General features: G+C 40.3%; 1 protein-coding gene across 2 annotated transcripts in view; it reads left to right on the forward strand.

Moving 5' to 3' along the window:
* Positions 1–4,650: 4,650 nt before the first annotated feature.
* GRIK2 (glutamate ionotropic receptor kainate type subunit 2) overlaps positions 4,651–19,345 on the forward strand; it is a 515,180-nt gene continuing 500,485 nt past the window's right edge. For both annotated transcript variants that reach the window (XM_032215939.1, XM_032215938.1), the window contains exon 1: positions 4,651–4,765. In XM_032215939.1, coding sequence (XP_032071830.1) covers positions 4,651–4,765 — 115 coding nt within the window. The remainder of the gene's footprint in view (positions 4,766–19,345) is intronic.

The following is a 19,345-nucleotide window of genomic DNA, read 5'->3' on the forward strand; positions in this document are numbered from 1 at the left end:
GAATAAATCCTAATGAATTCAATCTAATTAATTCTCAGTAGACATGCCATCAGTCTTGTTAAGTCCTTCCCAGATGGAGTCAATTTAACCTGTAGATGAAACAATTTTTTCAAGGTTTTTTGGGGAAGCATATGTATGCTTTCAAGAAAGCAAACTTGATGAATTGTTTTTTTTCCTAGACCAATATGTGGTAGTGATGAGGAAAGTGCTGATGGGAGATAATACCCAAAAATGATCTCTCAACATCATGCAACTCTAAAGCTTGACGTAACATTATTGTCCAGCACAGACAATTTTGGATTGGCTTCATGCTTTTCACAGACCAGCCTTATATTCTTGATGTAGGCATTTCATTTCCATTTTACCTGCATACTTGGCTCAGGCAGGAAACAAATATGTTATTTGCTAGGCTTTAAATATTGAAGAAAAAGAGTACATCAAGTTGCCAATGGCACCCAAGCATGGAACTGAATATTTAAAGCTTCTCCTCTACTCACTGCAATTCAAAGAGCCACTTATCTGAAATACAGGTATACGTATCTATAACAGACCTGCCATATCTGGATAAATAAATTAAAAACTAGTTATTTCAGAAAATTATCATTAATATGGTGCATTCCTCTTGAGGCATGTTCATTTAAAAAAAAACACCACATATTTAAATATTTTTTTAAAAAAAATCCAGGACCAAAATGAATTAAGGAATAATAATTGAGGAAAAGGTTTTGCATATAGAAGAAAACTCACAACCATTGCAAGTAATCATTTATAAGACTTGAACACCCTAAGCATGATAATTTTGCCCTGTAATTTAAGCAGCTCTAAATCTTGGGCAATCCTGATTTTTTAAAAATGAGAATTTGGGATTAGGGGATAATTTCACATTATGTTTGAATAAACAGTGTGAACTAGGTAATCAGAATCAGTAGTTAAACTATTTTGTTTCTTTTTGTATTAAAAAAAACCCCTGATAGGGTGATTTTATTTTTACATTTTACAACATATTTTGCACTTATATACAGCATCCAGCAAGATCAAATGTGTGTCGCTCTCCATGGTACTGAAAAGAGAACCATTATTTAGTTACTAAAATTCTAGTTTAGCATAGTTATAAGGCATCAGGCTAGAAACCAAGAGACTGAGTTTTAATCCCATCTTAGGCACAAAACCCAGATGGGTGATCTTGTGCCAGTCACTTTATCTCAGCCCTGGGAAAGAGACAAGGGCAAACCACTTCTGAAAACCCTTACCAAGAAAATTGTAGGGATTTGTCCAGGAAGTCTCCAAAAATGGGACAGGATGAAAGAAGAAAAAGAAAAATCCAGCAAGTAGATTTGATGATATCTTTCTGATTCCCAATCACCCAACAAAAGTTGAGAGTAAAGAGTATTGCAAAGTAAAAACAGATGCAATATCTAATGCCAAAATTCAGTTTCCTAGATAAAAGAATCTGGTGAGTCTTATAAAATAACAGCAATCTGACTAGGTAGAAAAACAAAGAAAATACAAAAATCCTAATGAAATTAATAACAGGATTCAAATCTAGCAGTGACTGTTAATAAATTTAAGTTACAACATTTTTTGAAAGGGAAGTCTTACAAATAAAAGAAATATATTTTCAAAACTATATTGTCTTCTCTAGAGACACCAAATTAGCATTATATTTATTCATTTTAATATAAGCTTGGCTTTACCTTGTATTACCTTGTATTTGTTTTTGATCTAAATTAAAGTATTATGAAATGAATAGTATATCCAATAGAGACAATCTCACACTGCAGTTTCATGGTAAAATATTTCAGTAGTGCCCTGAAGGGGTCGCTAGATCCCCTTCTTTTCATTGTTAATAACTCCCCCCTTCCATTGAATTGCCTGTTAGTCTGCAGAAGTAGCCATTCCTGATATTTACTTTTGACATCCCTGTAAGTTCCAAATTTTTAACAGTAAAAAAAATCCCAAGGTTATTTATTCCTTATTAATATATAAATTTCAATTCAATTGCAGATATGATAAATACCTTAATAGTAGAAAGCTATTCTGATTTGTTTTCCCATAACACAAGCTTTAACAATCATAAATCTTAGTAATTTCATGACAAGGAGTAGCCTTACCCATCTTGACATCAAATCCTCTCAGCAGTATTCCTGGGGGATTATGGAAACTGTGGTTGCTTACATATGAAGGGTATCACATCAAGGAATTGCTTCATAACAAGTTTGGTCTGAAATGGATGCATGAAAGGTGCAACCTATCATATTAACATCCAATTGTTATTCTCCTAGATGAATCAAATGAATCCCAGGTGATTTAGATAAAGCAAGGCACAAGACAGAATAAGAAGAATCAGATTCTAAATTTCTTGGTGCTAGTTGGGCCTATCCCCCCTCCCCCATTCCACAGTCTTAATGAGAGACAGATTGTGACACTGTTGATGTGGTTCTGTGTCATCTTAATTTATAGAAAGTCTTTTGGATCTTCATCTGCATTAAAGTGGGGAGGGGAGCATTCCCAGACAGAATAAATCTCCATTCACTTTCATAGGACAGTAATGGAAGTTACCCATCTCTCTCTCCCTGATCCATAATCGTTCCTTAAGAATGAATGACAATGTCTTTCTATCAAGAAATGCAAAAAGATTTGTGTTCTCCACAAAATGTATTTTAATGAGTCCCCTTCTCCTCCACTCAATTTTTTTAAAAAAAAACCTCAGTGGTATTTCCTATTTAAACATGATCCAAGTAAATATACTATATTGCCAAAAGTATTCGCTCACCCATCGAAATAATCAGAAGCAGTTGTGAGCGAATACTTTTGGCAATATAGTGTATGTCTTTAATCTTATAAGCATGTGTGTGTGTGTGTGTGTGTGTGTGTGTGTGCGAGAGAGAGAGAGAGACAGAGAGCGAGCGAGAGAGAGAGAGAGAGAGAGAGAGAGAGAGAGAGAGAGAGAGAGAGAGAGAGAGAGAGAAGGGGGAGAAGTGAAAAGAGAGATGAAAAGTTTCTCAGATTACTCTGTTCAGCTCTAGACAACAGGAATTCCTATTAAGTTTAAAGGTACCTAAGACTTCCAGATATCTCCATTATCTCCAGTAAGGACTTCACTAAGAACTACAAATGATTGAACCTGGAGGATGTTTTTTAGGTTACATTTGCTACAGTTTATATGGTGTTTCTAGTCTTACCAAACGTAGTGGTTGTTACAAAGGTAGATAAAGGACATTAAAAACAGAACTTTTGTAATAGGGATATAAATGAGAACAGAGCTTAGGAATGTGGAAAAAAATGTTTCCTTCACTCTCTATTATTTCTGACAACAGCATGTAATCATATACAATATAGGTCTACATAAAGTATGCTTCCTGGACTCAGTATATATAAGTTCCTTCCAGGTAGTCTGACATCAAATGACAGCTTTGGTTGTAGATAAGCATTTCATTCTGTCTGTCATTCTTCCTATGGGTTTATGTAAAATTAGTTGTGTGGATTGATTCAATGAATGAATGGATACTTGTGAAAAGCAAATGCCTATTGGTTCTGGGTATACATTTGGAATCAACAGAAACGTCATTTTCCCCCAAGTCTTAAGAAAGGATGTTCTGTCACCCATCAGTCAGCGGTGACTTAATTTTGATGGAGCGGTCTTGTTTGCTCTTCATGCTAAACCCTGAAGCTGCTTCTATGGAAATCGATCCGCTCTCAGTTTCCAGACTTTGGGGTTGAAATTGACGCCCATCCCACGGAAACCAAATTGGAAGAGCAATGTTGAGAAGGGCCCAGCATGGGACTTCGGGCTCCAAACAGGTGAATCCGGGATGCAAACCTCCTTCCCCTTCAGTCACTTGACACTTCCGCAGACTCCCTCGCCTCAGTTTCGGCTGCTTTAGTCCCGTTCCCGCTTAAAGTAGCCAATTTGCTCACCGCCCAGGAAAAACAACAACAGGTTATTGGAAGGATATCAACCCAACGCCAGGCACGTCACGACCGCCACGTTCCTTTCAAAAATGTAACACGGTTTACTCCCAAAAGGTTGGGTCGGCGATGGCCTCGGCTTGAATAAGAGAAACCGTGGGGGGAAAGGCCGCCTTAGCTGGCGGCCTGAACACAAGGCGAGCTGTCTCCGTTTCTCACACTTCATCTTTGGCTGCGCGTCAGAAGCTGTGCGGCAGTTCAGTGGAAGGGAAACCCATCGGCCAAAGCGAGCGCCCGCCTCTTGCTCGGTGGCGGTTTCGCCCGCTCGGATCGCCTATTGATCTCTCTCTCTCTCTCTCTCTCGCCCCCCTCCTTTCGCTTTCCTCCTAGGTTCGCCCGGCTGGCCAAGGCGCCCGCAACCTCCGTCTTTGGATTTCTCCCGGATTCCTCTCTTCCCTCCTTCCGCTCCCGCTCGCCCGGCTACCATGGATGTCCCACCATTCCTTGCAGTCGAAGGCTGCTCCTTGGCGCAGTGAATGAAGAGCATGCAGGCTTGGCTGGCGGCGCTGGGAAGCGGAGAGTCCCTTGCCTCCGTTGTGACCATGCCGTGATCGCGTCTCAGGGCCAGGCACTTTTTACTACGGCTCCTCCTCGGCGCTTTACCCGACCGCGGGGGAAACCTGACGCTTGAAGCAAAGGGGGCCGGCGAGGGAAGCGGCGCGGGTGTCCGTAGGAAACACCATGAAGATTATTTCCCCGATTCTAACTCATCCAGTCTTCAGAGGCACCGCTCGGCTCCTGCTTTGCTTAATGTGGATTGGATATTCTCAAGGCACCACACATGTGTTGAGATTCGGTAAGGCGGCCGTTTATTCTCCTCCTCGCCCCCCTACTCGGTTTGCCTTTATGTTGTGTCTCCAGGATTTTGTCAGGGAAGGAAAGGGAGGTCGGAGGGAAGAGGAGAGGAAGCTACTTCCGGGCTAATCGGTATTTCGACTCTTCCCGGTTGCATTTAAGGCGCTCCTTTCCTTCCAGCGTCTGAGACTTCGAAGCCAAGCGGCCAACGAGCCAAACAAGCCGAGGGAACCGCTAGAGCCAGGAGCGCCCGCCCCGCCAAGCCAAGCCAGGCAGGGCGGGCTGGACTTCTCTTTAGCAAAGAAAAGCTGGCTTTTGTGGTTGTCTCTCTCTCCCCCCCCCCCCCCCCGGAGTTGCAGTAGGGTATATGCGAGCCTCGGTGTGCGTTTTTCGAAGTTGGCTCCTTCTGATTTGTCAGGATCAAAGTCATTGTCCGTCTGATACGAATCAGATGCTCCAAGCTTTAAATTCTCGGCCGGACAGAAAGGTCCCACTCGCGCCGTTTCCTTGGTTCACAAGCACTTCATCCAACGGGTCGATTGTTGGCGAACGGGATGTTCTGGAAACTCCTTAACGCTCGTACTTTCTTTCCCGCCCCAGTCCGCCTTATTCCTCCAAATTATCTGGGAAGGGTTCGTTGCCGATATATCGAGAGGGTGAAGCATGCATACCTTGAGCCGGGCAAGGGCATGATTTAGGACGAAGTGTGCCTGAGATTACCACGGCAATCTATTCTAGACAACACCCCCCCCCCCGGGTGGCAGAGAAGGACGGGAGATTTCTAAAGTGGGACGGTAGGCAAGTTCTTTAGCAGCAGAGTACCTGGGTTGGGGACGTCAATACTGTGTCCTGAGTAGTCGCTCGAGTAGGCTCTTGAAGGTCAAAGTTTCTTCGAAAGGGGCTCTGGATGGCTGTGGTCAGCGGTAGTGTTGGTCGTTGGATTTTTTATTTTTATTTTTGGAGGGCACATCTCAGTCTTGACTTTTTCAAAAGAGCTTACATCTCCCTTTCTGTCCTGCATTCTTGAGAAACCTATCACCCCTTGCTATTTAATAAACATGGTGCAAACTCAGGCTTCGGAGGGTAGAGGAAGCAAATTAGAAAGTGTTGGGGAGGAAGGGTTCAAGGTCAGGCTTCTTGGCATCCCTGGGCAGTAAATCTATCCAAGAAAAGTTCGTCTGGCAGAAGGAGAAAGTTAAGATCGAAACAGCTGCTCCTAGATGAAGCCCATAGCTAAGCTAGGGTCAATTTGAATCATTCCAGATTGTCTGTCATTAGAACAATGAGAAATAAATAACAATTTAAGGCATGTTTGTCTTCCCAGCTTTCCCCTGCCACTGAAACAATTGCTTCCCGGTGAGCATCGACAGCTCTGCTTTGTATGTTTGGTGCAAGATGTATGGTTAAAAATTGAAGAAGGAACTTCCAGATGGGATCTGGGGAGAAGTGAGGATGCTCGAGTGGTCTTTATGTGCCAAGCTAGCTTATCCCCAGCTACCTTTCCCCCCTCTCTCTTCCTGGCCCTCTTCCAAGCCCCTGTCCCAATTCTTGTCGTGTTGCTGTTAGCAACCATCTTCAAGAATGCCTCCTCCTTTTGAATGAAGCACGGGGTAGTTCTGAAACACCTGTGGGGCAGGGCTGGCAGGGAACTGATCCGTAGCCTGCTGAAAGCACCAAGCAGATGAATGTTGCTTGTGACAGGAGCACTATCACTAAGTGTTGACTGAGCGCTGACATCCGCTGGGCTTTGGATGTCAATATTTTGCTTTCCCTGCAACTTTCACCAGAGAGGTTCTGTGGTGTTAATTAAAGCTGCCCATGTGGGCAACTTCATCCCGTTAGGCTTGTTTCAAGGAATAGTTTAGTGAAATGTTAATTGATCAGACAAAGAAGGTTTCGCTCCCTCCTTCTCCAAGCACTGGATTTTTGTTTGTTTGTTTGCAGGATGTCCCTTTCCCTTCTCCAGAATTGTCTGGTGGAGGATTTAGCTGGACAGGTTAAGTCTGTGTAACCCCCATGGGGGCAATGGATCTGAAGTGCATCTTCATCCCATTTCTTCCATTTCATCGGAATCAGATACCATTCTCATTCCACAAACTATGTTCTGGGTAAAAGAGATATGAATAAACAGCAATCAGAGCTTTATTCTGCCACAGAAGATAGCTGAGGCAGAAAAGGTGAGAAATCTGGAGATTTCAGAGGTTTGCCTTTTCCCAGCGTAGTTTTATCGATCAGAGGCAGCAAAACTGGGGATGCAAGGATGCGGAGGAGAGAGGGGACCTTGGTAATTGTCAGTTGTGCACATTGCCTGACTTCACCAGAGGATGTAAAATAATTTGTTTAAGCATTGATGCATTGATGTGTGCATGTGTGTGCTGCAGGCACTGTGTGCTCAAACTTCAAAATAAGCACTCCCTTGGATTGTTGGAGTAGGAAACAACCATTGTAGGGAAATGAAAATGAATGAAATCCATCCAAACAATCAGAAGTTTCACTCTGACGGAATATCTAGCTAAAGGAAGAAAGCATCCTTTGAGCAGGTAAGAGAACATGCCCAGACATTGGCTGTTTGCTCTTTCGGCTCTACTGAACTTGGAACATTGGGACTAAGGGTTCTCCAACCACCAGTCCCCCTCCTCTTTATTCTGTCCCTCCTCTTCCCCAACTCATCAAACATTCGTAAAACTGTTATCTCATTTTTTTCTTCAGGCGATCAAGGGAATATATGTTGTAGTTCTCCTCCCAATTTCCCTCAGTGCCTAAGAAATATTGACTGGCCAAAAATCATCCAAATGGTTTCTCTGTGGCTGTGGGCAGACTTGAATCTAATCCTGGAGCTTCTTAATTGTTCCATGACAGTAGCCTTCAGCTGGTATTTTTGGTCCTTGATTTAAAGTAGTGGTTCTCAACCTGTGGTCCATGGGCCCCTGAGGGTGGCATAGTGTCAGCACAGGGGGTCCACGAAGGCTTGAAGAAATGTTATAATTTAAATCTTGAGTTAAGTCTTGGTGGTCTGTGATCTCTGGCCACAAAAGGTATTTAAAAAGGAGTCCAAGAAAAAGGTTGAGAACCACTGATCTGAAACATAGTCAGTAAATAATTTTGTCCATTGCTTCCCCCCCCCCCCCCCCGCTTCCAAGTTCCTTCTGGGCGACTCTGGGACTCTTTAACTCCATTATGTGTAAATCAACACAGCTGTTGTCCATGCTTCTTCTGTTAACACTTGAACGTGAATGTGCATTTGTACAGTCAATGGAAAGTGGTGCTAGAAGAGAGCTACTATGATTGTGGTTATTTGGCATTAGATGCATGTAATAGTAAGTGTAGTGGTTTTGCAGCCTAGAAATGGTTGCCCTATGTTAGACAATAATAATTAATCCTGTGGGAGGGAGAGAGAAAAAAAGAGGGAGCGAGGAAGGGAGAGAAAGAGATATTAAGTCCAGTGTCCATCAAGGCCAGGGAAACAAAAACCAAATACAAATTCAGATTCTTGGCCAAGAAAACAGATAAGGTTTTGGCTGCTTATTGTTTCTCTAGCTTATTCTTTGCCCCCAACAAATATAAAAATTTCTGATTTTTTTGGGGGGAAATCCCTTCAATATAAGATTTAGAACACCATCCTGGTGGTTACATTCAGATCTGAAAGGGTCATTAAAGTGAGAGAAAAGCCCATGGAAAGATTTATTGCAACGGAACAGTCCTAGGACCAGCAGAAGCAAAAGGATTGCTGTGGGAGTCTCAGTCTGGTCTCCCAGATATTCATTAAACAATCTGATGAAAGCTTCCAATCTTTAGATTCTTTCTTTAAGGGAAGGCAGGAGACAAACAAAAGCTGGCTAAATACTTGTAGGCCGTGCGCTTCAGTGGATGGTCCTTCATTTTGAAGACAGATTTGAGACTTCTTTCCACATCAATATTTTGTTTGAATACATATTTATTTTATAATCACCATGGGAAAAAACAGTACGTTGTGATATCATTTCAGAACCTGATAAAGTACAGGTTCTTTTGAGGTCCCCCCTCCCCAAAAATATCTAATACATTTATGTAGTTGCTCATCTCATTGGACTCTGGAAAGCTTTTATTTATTTATTTTCTTCTATGGAATTGTGTCTACAACCCTGTCATCTTATGAGATTCTCAGAAACTGCTTGGACAAGTTCTGGCAGGTTCTTTTTTTGGCAAGGCCAAAAAGTGGTTTGTCATTGCCCCCCTTCTAGGACGGAAAGAATGTGGTTATCACAAAGTCACCCAGCTGGCTTTGTGTCAAGGCAGGAAGAACTCATAGCCTTCCAGTTTCTAGCCTGATGCCTTAACCACTATACCAGGAATACTCCCCTTTGCCAAATTACAAAAATAAATAAATAATAATTAAATAAACCATAAAAATATAAGCTATGGGTGATTATACTGAGCCAACGGAAGCTTATTCCATTGTTTTGAATTTTCCTCTGTCAATTTGCACATCCATCTCTAAGCATCAATATGCACAATTCAGCTTCATACATTTATGACTTTTATGATTTCAATATTGAGGCTTTTTGCTAACCTTTTTAAAACTGATGACATTTCCCTTTTGAAATCAGTTTTATGCCAATCCTAACTGCATAGTTACTTCCACACTTAAACGTGTGTAAGGTTTTCTTGCTGGTATGAGAATTTAAATATTTTAAGAAGCTGTTCATAATAGTGTCTGTGTGTACAATTGATCTATCAATCTTAAGAAAGTAATGATTAAATTTAGGCATGTCATCTGGTTAAAGAAATCATAATCAATGTATAAGTGCTATATTATATAACTTCTATTCAATTCATCTATTTGGATACATTTGCATATGAATAATAGCAGTGACATAAAAGTAGACAGGTTGGTTTCTTTGAGTTAAATTATATTCTTGCTGCTAAATAACTAGGATTTTGGAAGATGCATTCTATCTCCTAAGTGCATGAAAGAACACAGATTTTCTAATTGTTCTTGTAATCTCTACTTTTCATAAACTCTAATATAATATTTTATTACAGCTGCTTCCAGAATAATATACAGAATATTATAGAAATTTTTAAATTAATTATTTCAAACATTTCAATATATTTTTTTATAAAACCCTAAATTGATTGTACTCACAAATATCCACAATGGACCATAAAGAATGACTGCAAATACACTTTTCATTTCTTTATGGTATTTCTTTACAATTTCATAACAATGGCCTACAGGGACTGAGAGATATAAATTTGATACAAAGTTAATAAAAGGATATACAGCATAGAAATAAATTTCCTGAAAAGTGTGGAAAATAAGAAGTTACTACAGAAGGAATAAAAAAAACTTGTAAATTTTTCTTTTGAAATTATGTCATAAGCAGCATTCTTCCTTTGGAACTATTAATCATAACTAATGATGTATCATATAGTGTAGAATCAAATACTTTGGAAATATAACACTAACCTTATCTTTACATGAATTTGCAATACATCATCATCATCTCTATGACAAAGAGCTTCAAGACAAGGGTTCTGCTATTCAGTATTTAGGTCCATATTTCTCGTGAATTAACCATTTATTTTCCTTTGAAATTTCTTTGAGGCCCAGCTAAAACATGATGTATAGTCTGTCAGAGCTCACATACGGATTATCTTTAAAGCTGTGGCATATAATACTTGAATTGATCTTCACTATCATCTAAATTATCCTACATTCTTTACCTCTTAGAGTGAGTAGCATATAATGACATAAAATGCAGCATCTCTTCATTTTTTCCCCTTCTGCTGTTATCTTCTTTATGCTCCTTTGTTATCAAAACTATTCAAGGGTATTCAAATATATAATCATGGCAGCTAAGGGAGCAACATGCATTTATCATTTTTATATTTTGAACCAATTATTTATTAATATAGCATCTGGTTTTTTTTATGGTTAAAATGCAACAAGCTCAGCATATAATAAAAAATAGAAAAAATCATAACAAATAAATACAAAAGAATATGAAAACAATAAAATTGAAATACATAATTAAAACTAATTCAAGATTCAAATTGAAAAAAGATACATTTGTACTGAACAATAAGAGTAAAGGTCAGCTCTAGCTTCAAAGCAGATATGTCATACAAAGATTCAAGACCATATTAGTTGGAAATATGCAGAAGAGGCCCTCCTCCTGCAGTGGATAGACAATGGCTAGAATGATGATGATGTCCTACAAAGGTAAATCCAACCCTCATTCAAGGGTTGGATTCCCCAAAAAGGTAGGCATGGCCAGGATAAAAGCCATTATTTATTTTAAAGTCAATTAAATTAAGATAGTTATTCCCCCAATTCACTTATCAAAAGTAAATTGAATATCAATGCTTTGGAAACACCTGGCCTGGAGGTTTAGATTTTGCATTCGTGCTTTGTGAGAGGGTAGATTAGAAGTTAGAGTGATAGATGGATTCAGTGGGTTGGATGCATAGCTGAGACTACTTCTTATGAACTCACCATTCCAAATGATCTGATTGGTTGTATCATTGGGCGTCAAGGCGCCAAGATCAATGAGATTCGCTAGATGTCTGGGGTGCAGATCAAAATTGCTATCCAGTGGACGGATCTACTGACAGGCAGGTTACTATAACTGGATGTGCAGCCAGCATCAGCCTGGCTCAATATCTAATTAATGTCAGCCTTTCTTTGGAGCCTGGTGAATGGGAAGCAGCTAGGATAATGCCACCACCTCACTCATTACCAGAAGTGGGTTCCTACCAGTTTGCACCTATTCGGTAGAACCGGTTTGTCAAATCTACCGAACCGGTTAGAAGAGGTTCCACCAGTGGACCTGGAAAGCAGGCCACACCTACAGAAGAGGTTCCAAAATTTTTTGAAACCCACCACTGCTCATTACCCATTTCTGCCATTCATCCCCATGATCCATCTGTGTAGTTTTTGAGCAGTCAGAAATTCCAGGTTTTATCTAGTTTGTAAATTTTCAGTTCTACATACTTTAACCATTCCATTCATGATTTTTTAAAATTGCAGCATTTTAATTCTTTTTCTCTGTTCGGCTGTTAAAATGTTGATTCATATTTTAGTTTAAGCTTCTTCCCCTTTCATGAAGTTTTTTTTCTGTTATGTCATGAAATGTAAGAGCAGAATTAATACATTTCAGTTTAGTTCTGTAATGTCAGAAATTTTTCAAAAAAATAAAAAGATGGACTGGAGTTTTTTCCCCTTGTGAATAGGAAAAAAAAGAAGTTAAGAGTAAAAGAACTTTCCTGCTTGGGTGTCAAGAGGCTTCTGTAGGCAGGATCATCTTCAGAAGGATTCTCTTTTAGGCTGTTAGGTCCAGAAAACAAGATAAAAATGTATCAAATAACAAGGGTTATGAACTTAAAAAAATTAAAATCAGCACTTTTGACTGACTTCAATTGGTAAAGTAACATCTCGAGACTCATCTTTGCAGTAGCAAGGCTCTTGCATTTTATCATACGGATTTTTCAAGGACCTCTGGTGTTTATATTTGCGTGTACATTTTTATGAATTCTGAACTTGCAGGCCTCTTGAGTCAAGCCTGCCTGATTACTCTTTTGGAAAATTATTATATAATTACAGGCATCTTGAGTAACAAAGGAACAAACTAGGCATAAAAGGATATTAACATTTTCATTTATGACTTTTGTTTTTGTTTGTACATGACCTTTAAACAATATGCCATTTTAGTGAATCTTCTGATAAGAGGAATTTAGTTACTGGAGACAGGGAGAACATTTATATCATAAACAAATATTCCTCTGGAGCAGCAAAGATTCTGGTTATGAAGTTGTGACAGCCATATTTGGAATCCACTGTATTTTGGGGAGATTTAAATTTGATTACACACAAGGTAATGAATCTTGCTCTAGATCAGGGATGTCAAACTCAAGGTTCATGGGCTGGTGGGCCGGTGCTTAGATCTGGCCCACGGGGCCACCCTGGAAACAGAGAAGGACTGGCTTGTGGTGCCTCTGCCAGCAAAAATTGAATTCAGGTGGGCTGCATGCTTCCCCCTCAGGCTCTATTTTCAGTTGTGATGGCCTCTTGCAGCCCCCTGTCAACAAAAACAGAGCTCCTCGGGGATCCATTTTCACTGGCAGGGGGCTGCAGGAGGCCATTGTGGTTGAAAACGGAACCTCGGCGAATGACACTGAGCTGGCCACGCCCCCGGGCAACCCTCCTGGCTCCTGAGGTCAAACACAACCCTAATGCGGCCCTCAATGAAATCGAGTTTGATACCCCTGCTTTAGATTTTCACACATATCTAGCCCTTCTTTAAAACTTTATAGTACTCTAAAGTTTATGGTTGAAATAATGGCACTCCATTATCCAATACATTCTGGGAGCCCTGGCAGGCAGTTAAGGGTGCTCATGCTTTTATAGGAAGGTTAAGAAATAGAGACTTTCATAGACAAGGTAGAAACTAAAGATCTTCGGTGTGACTTCTGCTAGAAGCAGCTAACTGAAGATTGTTGGAAAAAGTCTCTGGTTAGAATATCAGAAGTGACAACAAACAATGTGATCTAATCATTACTGAAGGTGCATTACTATTGCTTTTCTCGGGGTAGGTAAAAGAAATCAGAAATGAAAATGGCCACGCAGACAGCTAGAATTAAATCTCACCTTCTATTCTACCTTTGATGATGGGAAATAAAACCCAGCGAGGGTTTTAGAATAGAATGGCCTGCATGATATTCTTGCTAATGGCGATGTAATGATATAGTATTGACAGCTGGATGGTTGCTTTTACAAAGCCATTATTATAGGTACAGGGAGCGAAAACGGCTGGTATTGGGACTGTCTGTGTGCTTTCTGTGGTCTTTTCCTGAATAGTAATAGTGTCTTTTACTTGAATGTGCCCACAGCAGGGACTTCGAGTCAGATTTCTTTACAAAGATTTGCTCTCAGTCCAGAAAAAGGATTCTTGCTGGTTCTTGCAGTCAATCCCCTGCATAGGAAAATAAAGTCAAGCTGAATTATGTATTAACACATTAAACTTCAATAAATCATCACTACCCACTCACTATTTTTCTGCAGGTGTTTAAACTGTGCTCGGAGATATTTGTAGAGTGGGAGCTAATTTTGACCTTTTGATTTAGGGATGATGTAGAAAAGCTGCTTAGGGGTCACAGTGGGAAGCCCAGACCCACCCACCTCTATTTGGTTACCAGGAACCAGGAGGAAATTTCATACGCTAAAGGCAAGGGCTGCAAGAAGGTAGAGAATAAGGCTTTAATAGTAAAATGCTAGAAGCAAAAAAAGGGAAAGAGAGAGAGAGAGAAAATGAGCAAGACATTTGGAGGAAACTGGAGGTTAAGAGTCCCCTGAAGGAAGGAAAGGGATGTAGAGCATGGTTATTGACTGGTCCAGATTAAAGAGCAGAGAGGAAGATTTCAATTTGATAACGTCATAGCCCTTCCTGTTTTTCTTTGCTGCATGTGCCAACTATTTTGTAAGGTAATTAAATTGGCTGATTGAAGTCACAGTGGTCATGGGGCGATAAAGACCATTTGGATTTAATGGAATTTAAAAACAACAGTGCTCCATGCACAACTCTTACTGAACGAGAATTTTAATGATCCATTCAGGGTGCTGACTAAATAGAATGTCCTGGAACAAGTTTAATTGAAAGGGCAAACCTGATTAGATGTATGCTGTCTTTATGACCAGAGATAGAGAAATTAACATGATCCTTTTAAAATGACTCATTAATACATTATCAAGTTTTAAGGCAGGTCAAATGAAGAGTCTCATATGTAAAAAAAAATCTTTGGGGAGCCTTACTCATACATTTCAAGTCAAGTCAATTTTTATGAAAGAATATCCTGCTGGTTATAAATACAACAGTTTTATTTTTAGCACCTGTATTTATTTTTTGCCTGTATTCTGAATTCAATTAACACTACCTGTGCAAATGTGAGCAATAATGAATGATGTGCTTTCTCCTTTAGAGATAAAGGAGGAAGTCTAATTTTTCTATTTAAGTTTAGTATTTTTGTTCCTTAAATGTCTGATAATGATATATTGTTAGATGCCTATTCGGAACTAAAAATAAATAACTAGATGGTGGGGTGTCTACACACACTTTTGATTTAAAGACTCCATAACACCAAATGTGGTATTATCATGTGTGCTGGGATATCATAGAAAATATAATACATAACAATATATAGTCATATTTCCATAGCTGGAGAATAAAAAAAGGCTGGCTGAATAAAAGCACAGCCATTATTTTGTTCTTCCAAATTTATACTCATTGATTTGGATCAAGATTTTAGATATATCATTCTTGTCACAATGCAGCTTATATTTCCATATGTAGACAAAGACTTATGATACAGATATAATATACACCTATGCATTCATATTGTGCAGCAATGTGTCGCAAATGTCAGAAGTGATGCTTAAACACGACAGCTCTTTAAATACTTCTACTTCACCAATATTAAGGGAAGATGATAACTTTCTTTTAATGCATAGAACACAGCTTTTTAAGTCACACAGAAGCAAATAGTAACTGCTCCCAACAGTGGCTGCAATGGTTCTCACCCAGGGGTGGGTTTCTTGCCCCGTTCCAACCGGTTCGGTTGGAACGAGGCCGGCGGCGTCCTCGCGCACGTGTGTGGCGTCCTCGCGCACGCATGTGGCGCACGCATGCGTACTAGCGTCTGTGCGATGCTCCAGCTGCTCCTGGAGGATCGCGCAGTCGCTATATGCGTCCTGCGCATGCGTGGAAGCGCAGAATTCATCAAAACCGGGTAAGGAGCGGGCGCGCAGGCGCGCGCGGGCGCGGGGGGGGCGTCGCCGTTCCCGGAAGTTACTTACTTCCGGGTTCGGCGACCAACCGGATCGCAGGGACCGCCGCGAACCGGTTGAAACCCACCCCTGTTCTCACCCATCATTAGACAAGCTGCTGCATTTTGCATCAGCCGTAGCTTCTGAATAAGTTTCAAGAGAAGCCCCATAAAGAGTGAGTTATAGGAACCATGAGTTACAGCGTCAATATGTTTTGTTCTAATATTAGCCACAAATGGTGCACGAGACAAAATCTGTAGGCCATGATTTTCACATGTTGAAATTCTTGTTGAAATTCAACAAGAATTTCAAGTCCAGACATAGAGGAAAAAAAGGAACCATAATAGCTGGACCATTTATATTTTAGGGAAACATTATGTTCTTCCCTCTACAGGAGATACTTTATTGAATATTATGCATTAAATATGAAATTGCTGAAATCATCAAATCTACTAGTATGTATATAGGCATAGATAAATGCATATCTCTATTAACTATAAAGTGAGGGGGAGTGGTATATAAGTCTAAGTGCTGTTGTTACTACTCAAATTGCTCTTTAATATTTGTCCATAGACTGTAAGAAAGGTATTCTTGACTCTATTTATTTTTCTTTAAAAACAACTCCAGAAACTGAAGCTTTACATGGATGTTCCTTCAGTAAAGTGCTCTGACTAATAATGAAATGTATGTCCCAAAATTAACTATTAAGTAATTATAAAAATGAAATATGGATTCTCCTGAATAGGAGAAAAAACTTCCACATCCAGAAATCAATATTCTTATCTTAATTACTGCACAACATTATTGAAGTACTTAGCAATGTCTAAACTGGAATGGAATTTAAAAATGTGCAGTGACTATTCAGAACACATTTCTCCCCATTTGTTATCTACACTTTGGAAGATATCTACAGAGAATGATGGCTTTGTTCTTTTCTCTCCTGCTCAGTGAATGATCCTACCTTTTTTAAGAAGGAAGGTTTGGGCGTTTTATCATTCCCTTGTATAGACAAGTTCTAGGAATGGAGAAACTCATTTTAGTTTGCAAAGATGTAAAACTTTTTCGCAATTCCTACAAAGATTAAAATCATGAAAGATGCAGAATCCCATCTGAGTTTTCTTGCAGTGTTGACTATGATAAATGCACACCATTTTTTAAAGTTTTGGTTATCACAGCTGATAGAATCCTCAAGTCCTGGCCACTGCTGCCAGTTGCCTGGTGCATCCCTCCCTGATGGCTATGGCATGTTTACCCTCCCCAGCCTGCCACCAATTGCTTGTTGCCCAAATGGTTGGTGGCTTCTTGTCCTGTGAGGTCAAAGGCCACAGTCAAACGGTGTCTGGGCAAATGGGCAGGGATGAAGAGCAAGGGGCGGAGGGCCATAGGGCCATTGGCCATGGAGCATCACTGGGGGAGGGGCAGCAGAGTAGGAAAACATGCTGCGAATCAGCTGAGGCAGGTGGCTGCGGTTGAAGGGAGCATGGGCAATGGTGGGCACCTAAACATCCCATTCCACCTCCAACTGCATACCTACTTTTCATTGGGTATGTATCAGTTGCATGGAACCAAAGAGAAACAGGAACATTTTCAAGGTTGAATTTTCTGGGGATCTTCTCTCTGCTGGAAAGCCTATATATTTTGACTGGGCTAAGATTGCCAGCTGGATGACTTTGGGCCAATCACTCTCTCTCAACCCAACCCTAACCCAACCCATGTCACAGGATTGTTATTATGGAGAAAATAGGAAGAGGAAGGTGTTGGATATGTTTGAAGACTAGTGCTTCTAGTATCTGTGCTACTATAAATAGTAAATAAAATAGGATTATTCCATGAGAAATAGCTTTGATTGCAAGAGAGTAATTATGATTTTAATGTATTAAAAGAAGGAACTTGTTGGTGCATAAAGGGAATATTTAGGTTCATTATTTCCATCATTATGGAGCCATGGTGACACAGTGGTTAGAGTGTGGTCTTTTCAGCATCTAGGCGAGATGGATTTTTTTTTCTATGTTTAATGTTGGATGTATTTGATATTTGGGTCATAATTTTTCTTTTTTGTACATATTTTTCTTTTTTTGTTACTATTGAGTGTATGTTTTTTTCCTGTTTTGTATTCATTCCCACTGATAAAATATCATAAATATATAATAAAAAATAAAACTAAAATAAAGCTCTGTTTAAAGGAAGAAGCAAATTGCTGCAAGACATTTTAGCTTAAACAAACTGCCTATCACACAGAATGTCCTGAATCCTTCTCTTGTCATGACTCAGAATTTATTCAGTATAGCTCACCAAAGGTGAGAAAGTTGGTGGGGGTGAGAAAGAGGGGCGGGGCAAAGAACGCGGGAGGAGAGTGTGAAAGATCACAAAACTGATTGAAAAATATATGGAAAACTGTTTTATTTCTTTGTGGATTCTAGACCTGCTTACTATACTCAAACTCTGAACTGAGTAATGTTAACAGAGCTGCTAGCAATGCACAGGCATCAGTGGTGGGTTTCAATTTTTTTTAGAACCTATTCTAAAAAACCTATTCACTCCCTATGTGGGAGTGGCTTGGTAGTCATGTGACTGGGGTGGGAGTGGCCTGGTGATCATGCGACCGGGTTAGAGTGGCTTGGCAGTCATATGACCGGGTGGGAGTGGCCAACTTGATGTCACTCACCAGGAGATGTCATGGATTGGGTAAAATGTAGTGAAGCTCACTTACAACGCTCTTGCTTAGCAACCAAAATTTTGGGCTCAATTGTAGTCATAAGACAAGGACTATCTCCACCTTTCTCTGCATGGCAGCCTTGTCCTAATAAACTCCTCCTTTCTGGCAATTTTCCTCTCTGTTAGAGGGACCAAAATAATCCAGACAATGTAAGGTTTACTGCTGCAGCAGGGGGTTGGACTAGATGACCTCCAAGTAGACTTCTATCCCTAAATTGCTGTGCTGTTTTCTTTGTTTCTGCTAACAAAGAAACCTACCTGAGGCTCATTCCACATTCCTCCCAGATAGAGATAATGAGATAAGGACCCTAAAGAAAGTTTGGCTTTATTCACAAGCAGGGAATCATCCAAACCCTTTTAATAACACAAAGCCCATATTGCACAAACCCCAAAACTTCAAAAATATAAAACCATATAACATATAACCATATAACCAATTTATTATTCCCTGCACCTTTCAGTTTAAAAGCATAAGCATTAGGACTTGTGGACTTCAACTCCCAGAATTCCATAGCCAGGCATGCTCAGTTCCAATTTAGAGTGACAGCATTTGTTTTTCTCCTTTGCGAAAGAAGTTTCCTTCTTTCTTTTTCTTCTCCCTTCCCCTACTTCTTTCCTCTCTCCCTCCCTCCCCCCTCTCTCAAACATACACACACGGAGAACTTGGATTGGATTATCTCTCCTACCCCCTTCCCCCCCTCTCACATATACACACAAGTTGAATTGAATATCTCTCCCAATGGCTTGAAAGCAGCTCCTCTGCCATACCTCCACCACATTCCCCTGCTGCCTTGCCAAAACACCTCCCCCATTGCAAATGCAGTATCCTGTCTGAGTGGGAAATGCCTGGAATGCAATAAAGCCCACCCACTCACATCCTGATGGCGGGCTGGGATGAGAGGAGAGGCAGAGAAGCCAGAGGGGAGCCAATAGGAGCCTTCCAAAAGAATGGGGCTCTCCCTCCCCAGCCTAGTTTGATTGCAAGTGGAACATTTCTCCCCCTCCCCACACAAAGCTGGATAAAGCTATGTAAAAATCCAGCCCAGCTTCACTGATTACAGGTTT

This window comes from Thamnophis elegans, chromosome 4 (genome assembly GCF_009769535.1).
Source record: "Thamnophis elegans isolate rThaEle1 chromosome 4, rThaEle1.pri, whole genome shotgun sequence".
Lineage (NCBI taxonomy): Eukaryota > Metazoa > Chordata > Lepidosauria > Squamata > Colubridae > Thamnophis > Thamnophis elegans.